Source organism: Atta cephalotes (assembly GCF_000143395.1).
Source record: "Atta cephalotes unplaced genomic scaffold scaffold00001, whole genome shotgun sequence".
Classification (NCBI taxonomy): Eukaryota; Metazoa; Arthropoda; class Insecta; order Hymenoptera; family Formicidae; genus Atta; species Atta cephalotes.
The window spans coordinates 12,252,637-12,263,686 of NW_012130065.1; the positions used below are offsets into that span (position 1 = coordinate 12,252,637).

The window sequence follows — 11,050 nt, forward strand, 5'->3', positions numbered from 1 at the left end:
TCTCTCTCTCTCTCTCTCTCTCTCTCTCTCTCTCTCTTTCTCTCTCTCGCTCTCTTTCGTTTCTCCGTATGTTTTATGCGTGCATGACACAAGGCTTGACATACGGTCTTTTGTTTCCCCTTCCTATGGGAGTGATGGGTGCGGATAAATCGCTTGATAGCTTACCTCCGCCGACTTGAGGAGTTGGGCATAGTTGAATTCCGGGCATGTCTTCTCGTTGGACTCAGGAAGGGTGAGCGTGAAGCGGAAGGAGGGCGCGAGCTGCTTGCCCATATTCCCCTTTTTCTCCTTCTTCGTCGCGTGGCCCAGGGGCTCCGGGAACTCCAGGGTTTGCAGGGGCACCCGTTTCGCTTCTGACATTCCTTTTACATTTGCACTAAACCTAACGCGGATCACGGAAACACTGCGGAGCCTGCGACCGCGGCAACATGATACACCTTCCTCTTGCTCTCTCTCGCTCCTCGATTAAACACCGCGCGGACGCCGCCGCTCACACGTCGCCATCTTCGGCACGACTGTTTTTAGAGTGCGCCACAGACGCACCGCCGTAACGCCGCCACGCATGCGCCCGAATACCTCGCCATTCCGCCGTGTTTTCAACGTTATCAAATTGCGAATTGGCGATTGAATGCAGTGACCGCTGCAATGAGCAATGATCGCTTGTCGCGGAACTGGCCTAGTTTCCACCGAGATCAATCTATCGTTCAACTGTAAGGGAAATACTCGATTGTAGTTGGTTGGTTTTTACATTCTGATCCGGATTAAACTTTTGATGGAAATGAGCGCTCGCTGTTATTGATGTATTCTTTCTTTCTTTCAAATCTAAAATGCTGATGGATGGTCTAAAAGACTACACCAATAACGAGCGCTCAACTATTGAGTCCGCTTGAATGTAACCATTAAAGTGCTAACTAATCAGTGCTATTCCGCACTTTTCCATCACGTAAGTTTTATGCTATGTTTACAACGTGCGTCAAAGATGCATCCAGGATGAACATAATTTAAACATTATTAACTCTGTATTAATAATTTGTTTATTAAAATAAAATATAATTTATCAAATTGTAAAAACAATTATTACTGTTGTAATATTTAATATTTTACAATCAATATTTACAACCCATATAGCACAGAAGATTGAAGTAATATTACTGCAATGTTGCAATATTGCAGATTACAATGTAACATTGCAGAGATGTAAATGTAAATTTGCCTGGAAAATGTCAGTAATATGCCTGTAATATTCCAAGAACGTTGCAAAATTATAATTCTTTAATTGTTACAATAATAATAATATAAAAATATAATTTTTTCTAATATTTATGTAATATAGTGTATATAATATAGTCTTTTAGTTTAACAGCCGTTTTTACAATATAATAATTAATATAATCAATTTTTATATTTAAATAAAAAATTTATTAATCTATTATTTGATGGATTATTTCATTAGCTAAGTTTTATGTTTATTTTAAATATGAAAAGATTTTGTATAATATCGAATTTAGATACAATTAATGCATTATTATTGGATAAGCAATTAAGTTGCTAAAATTGATTTATCGAAATATTAATTATGTGATCGATGATGTATTTGTTTGATATGAACGCAAGAATAAATCAGCACCCGAATTTTATTGATAAATTTCACACTATCATTTTTTAATCGATTTCAATTGACTCGGAGTGGCTTCGAATTAAAAAGAATCTGCGATTAAATTCATGATTAATTTACTAAGCGACTGTATTATGTTAATGTGAATAATATTTGTAGTTTGTTCAAGGCACATATATACATGTTTTATCCTTACGAATAAATTTATTCTTCAAAATTAATTTATTACATTTATTGGAATGTTTTATGGTTTTATCATAAAAAAATTGCTTTATAAAAAGCACATATCACTAGAAATATGATTTGTAAAAAGTTATTGAGATATATGTACAGAAAATAGTTTTCATTTTAGAGTCTTCGTAAGAAATTTATCCAAATACATTACATTGCAATATTACTGAAACGTTTCATTACAATATAACAAAAAGCGGACATCTTAACATTGTTGGAATCTTACAGCAATGATTCAGCACCGTTTTGTAACCACTATACAATATTACAATATTTCAGTGAAATTATTCTGCAATGTTTCTACAATTTTTCTGTGCTATATGGGAATCTCCTAACAATTTTTTGAACTGTTTTAACGCATTTACTATCATTTTTCAGGATTGTGTGAACAGAACTCAAATCGCACGTAATGTGTTTTTTTATTTTGATATCTGTATTTACATACTTAGATTTTGTCATTTTGTTTCATTCGTCTCAACATTAAGCGATTCCATCACATCAATCAGCAAATCAAATTATTTTAACCTTTCGAAATACGATGGTTTATTACAAGAATTACGATTTAGGCTGCGGTCAAAGTCTCACTACAAATGCTTTGAAGCATTTGGTTGACTTAATTAGAAAAAAGAATTTTACAAATTTACTAATCAAAAATTGCTTTAAAGCATTTGTAGCATTGCGTTAATTGTACCCTTAGACGGTGGTCAAAGTCTCGCTACAAATACTTTGAAACATTTGATGGATCAATTAGAAGAAAGAATTTTACAAACTGACCAGTTAAAAATTATTTATGTATTTAGAACTCAATAATATTCGATTTTTCTTTAAATTAAATTTTTCTTTTTGTGATTTTAATGTTATCATCAAAGTCTGATTATCAACAGAGATGATAACTGTAGAAAAAAATTGTAATTTTTTTCTGTAATATATAGGATATTATAATTTCGCAAATATGCATATTTATTTACGGAATATTTATATAAAAAAATCATGAATTTAATAATGCATGAGCCAGATATTTATGTTAATAATAGCAAATTTATATCAATTGTCGATAATATCAGCGTTTTTCAATTACTTTTGGGCCCTTTTTACACTGCCGAAAATTTATCCAGAGTTAACATTTTTAATATTGGGAGTACAAATAAGTTTCCACCGTGTTTTATAAAAAATTAATTTATTGTGAAAGAAGGATACATAATGTTTTATTCAAAGTAATGACCATCGCTAGCCACTACTTTTTCTCATCTTTTTGGTAGCATGTGGATACCGCGTCGAAAGAACACTTCATCTTTTGAGGCTATCCAATCATCGATACAATTTTTGGTATCTTCATATGATATGAAGTGCTGCTCAGACAGAGGCCATGCGTCGATCGGAACAAGTGGTAGTCGGAAGGAGTAATGTCTGGAGAATACGGCGGGTGGGATAGAACTTCCCATTTGTTTCTAAGTAGGTTTTGACATGTGGTCGAGCATTATCATGCAGGAGAATAATTTTGTCATGCCTGGAGTAGTAGTGGGCGCGTTTTTCCTTGAGTGCTCGGCTCAATCTCATCAATTGTGTTCGGTAGAGAGCCCCAGTAATGGTCTCGTTCGGTTTGAGCAACTCATAATACACGACACCAAGCTGATCCCACCAAATACACAACATGAGTTTTTTTCCATGAATATTTGGCTTGGCTGTTGAAGCATGGCCAGGTGGTCCCCATGATTTCCTCTTCTTTTATCGTAGTGGGGTTATCGTAGTGGATCCATTTTTCACCACCAGTGACTATACAATGCAAAAAACCCTTTCGTTTATGCCTGGCAAGCAGCATTTCACATGTAAAAAAATCGACGTTCAACGTTTCTCGGCTTCAGTTCATATGGAACCCAATTCCCTTGCTTTTGAATCATTCCTAATGATTTCAAACGATAAATTATTTGAAATTGTTTGTTGAGTCACTCCTAATGTAAGTACAAGTTCTTTTTGCGTTTGGCACGAATCTTCATTCAATAATGTTTCCAATTCCGCATCTTCGTACATTTTCGGTCTTCCGCTACGTTCTTTGTCTTCGACGTCAAATTCATCGTTCTTAAACTTTTGAAACCATTCACGACGACTTCTCTCACTTAAGGCAGCATCACCATATGCTTCTACAAGCAATCTATGAGCTCAGCTGCAGATTTCTTCAAATTAAAGAAGTAAATCAAAAGTTCCCGTAAATGACGCTTATTCGGCTCAAAACTTGACATTTTCGTACAAAAAAAAAATATATGATACTGATACAAAATCGCTAATATTTCAAAGTTATGATGTTGCCGGATGTCCAATCTTACGATATATCGTTTTACATCAAACAATTTTAACTATAGTTTATTAGTGGCGCCGTCTTTTGCAAACGGCGGAAATTTATTTGTATTCCCAAGTATCTCGTCGGTAGCAACATCAAATGCGGAAATAATGTTGATTGATTGCAATAATGCATTCTATTCCGCACCGTAATTTCACTCTTATTTGATTTCGAATCTCTTATATTCGAATCTCTTATATCGAATCACAATGGATTCTTCTGCGACAAGAGATCAACATTTTGAATAATATCTATATGAAGCAAGTGAATAAATACAATGTGAATGAAAAACGAAAACTATTTTACAATCTTTTTTGCTATTTAGTTTCTTCAAAACGAAATAAAAACGAATATATCTACAGGACTTTTTTTCTTAATTTATCTTCTACACGCTCTCAAAGTTTTGACATTTAAATTCCAAACACCTTGTACAATTTAATTTAAACAATATAATTTATTGTATATTTAAAAAAATTATATTTTAATAATTTATGATTTTAATCAAATTTTAAATTATTTATTCAATGGTAATTGAGTTGATATCAATCACATATTATATTTATTTTATTTTTTATATTACATTTAGAAAATGCTTTTTATAAATAAATTGTTATATTTATATAACAAAATTTTAAAGAGAAGAAACAAATTTTAAATAAAAGAACATAAGTTAGTTGTACCACTCACAGGTGAATTTTTGAAGACGGGTGATACAAAAGTTACATGGATTTTATATTAAACCTTTATTACAATGATTAGTACAGTTCTTGCTTAAGCAACACTCTTGAATACATTTTACATAATGCATTGTCAGTATTTAAATGCTATGGCAGTTAAGTCTTAGTTGTTACTTAAAAAGTACCTAAATAACGTCCCTAAATCACGATTTAAGTTATAAAATAGCTCACATGTTAGATAACTTTTATAATATATGTATATATAGTATATAAATTTCACATAATATGAAAATATTCTATATCATGTATAGATATAACATGTGAAATCTATAAGATATCTCATATTCCAGTGCCTGTAATAGTAAAAAAGTATCAGTCTTCCAAAATATTTATACTATGACTGCAAGTATTTATGATTTCGATAATAAAACATGCAGAAGTCTAAAATCTATATACATACAAGTATCAGCTTCAAAATCTGTTCTAAAATTATTACATACTGATTAAAAATTATACGGGATTTAAAAAAATCGCTTATAAATATTTGAATTATACAAATTTAATGTTTAGCTAGACGTCATTTTCAATTGCTAGCTACGTCATTTTTCTTTGCTATTTTAATTGCTGAAAATTGCTGACCTAAAAACTTCATTACGTCAGCGTGCTTCATATTGCTTTTCTCCTTTTTCACTGAGTTATAATTCTGTTTTACATAAAGCGCGAAACCAGTGGGTTCTCTCTTCGGTGTCTGCACTTGCACAGTACCAGATTTCGTTATTTTGTTAATTAACAATTCAAATTTTCCATAACAATAACCACATCGCTTTTTCTCGATATCTAAGGACTTTGAATGCCTTCCAACACTGCAACAAAGATAATTTTCAGAAATATAACAAAAAATAAAATCATACAATCAATCCAATACCTATATCCGCAACTTGTGCACTTGTACGTGTATTTAGTTTTAATTTCATAATTATGACATCGGCGAATTGGTGGCAATTCAGGAAATGTCTTTATTGCTTTATTAGCCCTATAATATAAAACAAATAATTATAAAATTCTGCAAAATGATTACTATAAATGCGTGTTTACTACACATAGAATTTTGTAATAAAGTAAAAATTTACACACACACACACACACACACACGCACGCGCACACACACACACGCACACACACACACACACACACACACACGCACGCGCGCGCCACGCACACGCACACGCACACACACACACACACACACACACACACACACACACAGAAGGTCTGATGATACTGTATCATAACCTACCATCTTGTCCAAAAAACTCCATGACCATCTGAGACATTATCTATTATCCAGCAAGCAGCATGACACATTTCATGGATCAAAGTATCTCTTAGTCTATCTGGCGTGTCTAAAATCTAGAACAATAATTTCTTCCAATATGACTGATTTTTCAATATGACCGACACACATATGAGAATAAGAAAAAGAAACAAAATAGAGCATACCTTTGTTGCTAATACAATCCTTGAAGATTTAATAATAGTACTACTAATACCTTTCACAGACTTTTGATTATAACAATATCCAGCAGTTCCTCTCATACGAACATTCCATTCAATCGACATATCTTGAGGTAACTTATTATCAAACACTTTTTCGTTATACAGTTGATACAATTTTTTACATAATTCTTCTTTATTATTTTTGTAATCCAATCTATATTTTTTTGCATTCGAATGAGCTTCGTACATTGGAATGGTATTTGATAAAGATGCTAAAAAGGTTTTGTATCCTGATACAGATTTAGTCACAGTTGATTCAAATGTAGGTGTTACTTTGGATGGTATTTGTTTTTTGGCAACTTCTAAAAATTATATATTATAAAATTATTGCATACAGGCTTTGTTATCAATAATATTTCATTTTAAGACTCCTAAGTCATCATATTAAATATAACTATCATATGACAGAATCAAAAAATGATACATTATTTTTATTATGTGCCATTTGTAAATAAAGACAATTTGATAAAACAAAATGTCTTTTATCACTTTTTACAATTATTTATTGACTGTCAATGGGGATAAGGATAGTTTTCATCTATTTTTACAATTGTTTTAATTTTAAAGCGATCTCATCATTTCATTTTATCTAAATTATTTTTATTTATAAATGACACATAATAAAAATTAATGTGTCATTTCTCGCTTCTGACGTCACGATTTAATATAGTTGTAGTGACTATTTAGGAGCCTTAAGTGAGTATATACACCTAGAGGCGATGAAAAAATCGATTCTTTTTACATATTTTTAAAGTATAATGTCTTAAGAACGTTTTTGTAAAGTTATAAATTAATCCGGCATAAATAGAGAAAAATCCAAAAAATTATAGAGTTACACGAAATTATAGATGAGTAAATTTGAACATGTTGAAAACGACAGTTAAGCGTGCGACAGGACAATTCAAGTTCGTGCAGGTCAAAGAAGGGTCTTCCTTTATTCATTGTATTTATTCATTGTATTATCAATAGCAAGTCTCAAAGCTGCATTTAAAAATACGGACGATTAATTGTGTAACAGTCTTGTCTGACGAGCAATTGAAAAGTTAGCAACGAAAAGTATAAACTGAATGTATTGTAAGACTTTAAACATGTTTTTCTCAAAACGTAATTTTCAAAATATATGACCACTGTATCTTAAAGACGGTTCAATCGATCAATTTGTAATTTTACACACTTTTTCTATATACTAAAAACTAGTTTTTAAAGTAGGATTTTTTTCCTACGATGCTTAGTTTTTTTTTCGTAGTCAAAAATGAGAGAACTTTTTTTGTGAAAAATCGTTATGTTAACTTTGACCAGCTGCCATTTTATTCAAACATAATATTTTAAAAAACGGCTACGTTAAACACAAGATCTATGTTTCATTTTTATAAAACTTGTTTCATTTTGCTTTCAGACGAGTCTTGTGTGGGCAATGATCACTGCAAACCCCATGTTTTATAAAACATGACATACGAAAATTTGAATAGCAACTCCATTTTATATTATTTTTAAATAAAATTTTAATGCTAAATAAGGAAAAGTGTCAGCTTTACAATGAAACAAACTCGATTTCTCTATCTTTATCTGTTTTTTCACCAAAAAATTCGCAAAATTAGATCTCATTTTGATCCATCTAGGTGTATATGCTCTCTTAAGATTAATTTTCATTTTCAATTTAAACAAATTTTATCGTGTATTCCGTACCTTTATCACGTACGTGTTTCGGTGGTACATAATCTCCAGGATCAAATTCGCTCGTGCTAGAACTTTCATCATCACTAAATGACAATTTTCTCTGCAAATTTTTTATTCTTTTAGATTTATCTTCATCTTCAGTATCCGTATCACATATAGCCTGAAACCTATATCCAAAAAATAATATTTAATTAAGTTCAATATCTCTATTACTTAAATATCTCTATTAATAATAAGTATAATACCGTTTAATTGATGCTGGTATGGATTTGGTTGTATTACTTGTAAAAGTAGGATTTATAAGATTTGTTATTGCACTGTGATATATACTTTCACTATCATCACTTGATAATGATTTATCATTGATAAAATCATCCATTTCTTTTTGTTTTCGTTGAATATTCTTTCTTCGATTTGATTTAATATTATTTTCAACTAAAACATACAATTTTTTTTTAAATTATCAAAATAGGTTTCAAAATAAAATAGAACATAATTTCTTACTTAAGTCAGATTCATCTGAATCCGAAATTATTGTACGATACTGATTCCTTGATACAAGTTTCCTGTAATAAAAAATATATAATTTATTAGATATACGAAGGTAATTCAATAAGTCAGTTTTTCTTTTTTTTTTCGACTTATTTTTTAACATAGTTTTCTTCTAAAAAGTCACTAATTTATCATATCATATATTCATTAAACAATATAACAGAAATATATATATTTACCGTTCCGTTTGGATAATTCTATTTATTGGTTGATCAGATGATTTTCGTGATTTGGTTATTGAAAGTACATTAGCTTTATCTCTCCATGATGTACCATACAGTTTATCTAAAATATTAGCACAGTCTATTACAGTCTTACTTTCACATGTATTTACTGAGGAAGCTTTCTTCTCAGTTTGCGCTTTTGGTAAAAGCCTTGGTTTATTATTTGGTGTGTAGAATTTAGAATTATTCTTAGATTTTTTAAAATATTGGTCCATTGTAGTTTGTCCCTTCAAGAATGAATGGACCACTTTGTCAGAATTTACAATTGTTTTTTGCTTCCCGTTAGTTTTGTTAATTTTTTCTCTGTTGTTTGGAGTTTCATAGTTCTGCTCTAATCTTTCTAAACTGCTGTTTCCAGAATTACTATTTCTAGTACTTGGAGGTACGGTATTGAAAGAGCAATCACTCTGATTGTGAGAATCAGAAAAATTTGTTGAAAGCCATTCTTTGATTTGTTTCTGTCTCCTTTCAGACAGAGGTCTAAAAGAATTCATTACTCTTGATATGTCAATGTGTGACCTGGATGGTTCAGGTAAATCTGTTTGTAAAATATCATTCTTTAAACTGCTATCAATAACATCAGAATTATCATCAGAATATTGTACTTTTCTATTATAACTAGGTGATATAGCTGGATGCAATGCATCTTCATCTATATCTGTACTCTCATCAATTATTACATTTTTTTTGCTCTCCCTAGGAGAATCATACACGACTTGCGTGCACTTTATATTCTTTAAAATTTTATATGTGTCTTTCTTTGTAAGTTTGACTTTTCCTGTACTATTTTGCTTTTCTTTCTTTGTAAGTTTAACTTTTCCTGTACTATTTTGCTTTGGAATACTACAAATTGTATGTTTACAAAGAACATTGGGACTATTATTATAGCTCAATTTAGTTATTTTATTTGTTTTTTCAGTGTATTTTTCTCTTAATTTCGAATTTATTTCTTGCTGTGTACTTAATGTAGGACTTCTATAATCAACATGTCCCTTAGATTTAAAAAATTTTTTAGATTTATTTACTTGATCTCTATCATTACTCATACCACTGCTGACAGTGGTTTTGTCATTACTTAAAGCATCAGAAGTTAGTAAAGCATTAAATAATCTATCAGCAGTTGAGATATCATTGGAAATTAATGATGACTCAGTAAATGCCTTATTAACTTGTGTAATAATTTTATTTGCAGACTTTTCCTTTGAAAATTTATCATCAGCTCTGACACAATTCCATAATGAATCAGATTCCTTTTCGTTCTCGGAAGAAATATCCAAGAAATATAATTTTTGGTGTTCTTTACTTTTAACATTAGAATTAGATTCCCATTTTGATTTATAAGGACGTTCAGGAGACAAACTATAACTGGAGTCGCTGATCACAATAACATCATCATTGTCTTTCGTTTTGTTTGCAGCAAAACGTTGCAGAGAAGAGTCTTCAGTACTTTCAGTAGAATCTTCAGAAAGTCGTAACTTAAAGTTTTGCGAACCACAGCTCTCAGGATACCAATTAGACATTTTCAATATTCTCTATTATATATTCTCTATTATTTTTTCATTTCACTGTAAATTAATGTCACTTTTTTTTTACAAATGTCACTTCGTAGTTTTCTACGGCTACAGTTTTTAGTAAAAAAAATGATTAAAAACAGCATAGAAAGAAAAGCAACATCAACATATATAATTATTCACAATACATGTAAGATTTCGATTTAAAAATTAAAGAAAAGATCGATGGAGTTTATTTACGTTACACTTTCACATTTATTGTACCGTTCGTACACGTTGTACAGCGTTCCAGTAAGATTCTCCGTCGATTTCTGTCATAAAAGCGATACTATTGTTATACAGAGATCATAATCATACACGTGTATATCTTTAAATAAACAGGAAACAGGATCAACTTTCAAAATCTGCTAGCAGTCCGTTAAATTAGTGCTGCACCAACATCCATTTTTGAGCTCCAAGAACTACGTATCACATCATTTTTCTGACACTATCGATAAAATCGTGTCCTGCACAGAATAGAAGTGAGTCGAAGGATCCATAAAGTTTTTCAAAAATAAAAATATTTTAAAATTTATGTATATGTGTATGTGTGTGTGTGTGTGTGTGTGTGTGTGTGTGTGTGTATTATTATATATATATATATATATATATATATATTAATTAAAGTTATA

At 30.8% G+C, this 11,050-nt stretch overlaps 2 protein-coding genes across 2 annotated transcripts in view; both read right to left on the reverse strand.

The window, feature by feature from the left end:
* Positions 1-360, reverse strand: part of LOC105627188 (ubinuclein-1) — an 11,238-nt gene extending 10,878 nt beyond the window's left edge. The window contains exon 1 of the mRNA XM_012208479.1: positions 166-360. Coding sequence (XP_012063869.1) covers positions 166-360 — 195 coding nt within the window. The remainder of the gene's footprint in view (positions 1-165) is intronic.
* Positions 361-5,441: 5,081 nt separating this feature from the next.
* On the reverse strand, positions 5,442-10,388 carry LOC105618783. The gene is made up of 8 exons (XM_012200318.1): positions 8,824-10,388; positions 8,597-8,658; positions 8,338-8,527; positions 8,102-8,259; positions 6,359-6,717; positions 6,156-6,268; positions 5,784-5,891; positions 5,442-5,721 (listed from the first exon to the last, which is right to left on the reverse strand). The coding sequence occupies exons 1-8, from the start codon at positions 10,386-10,388 to the stop codon at positions 5,442-5,444; spliced, it is 2,835 nt and encodes a 944-aa protein (XP_012055708.1).
* Positions 10,389-11,050: the final 662 nt, after the last annotated feature.

Coding starts and splice junctions, on each gene's coding strand:
- LOC105618783 (XM_012200318.1), bottom strand. CDS start 10,388: ATGTCTAATTGGTATCCTGAGAGCTGTGGTTCGCAAAACTTTAAGTTA. Junction 8,528..8,596: donor TTCAGATGAATCTGACTTAA/GTAAGAAATTAT, acceptor TGTATGTTTTAG/TTGAAAATAATATTAAATCA. Junction 5,722..5,783: donor TGCACAAGTTGCGGATATAG/GTATTGGATTGA, acceptor TCTTTGTTGCAG/TGTTGGAAGGCATTCAAAGT.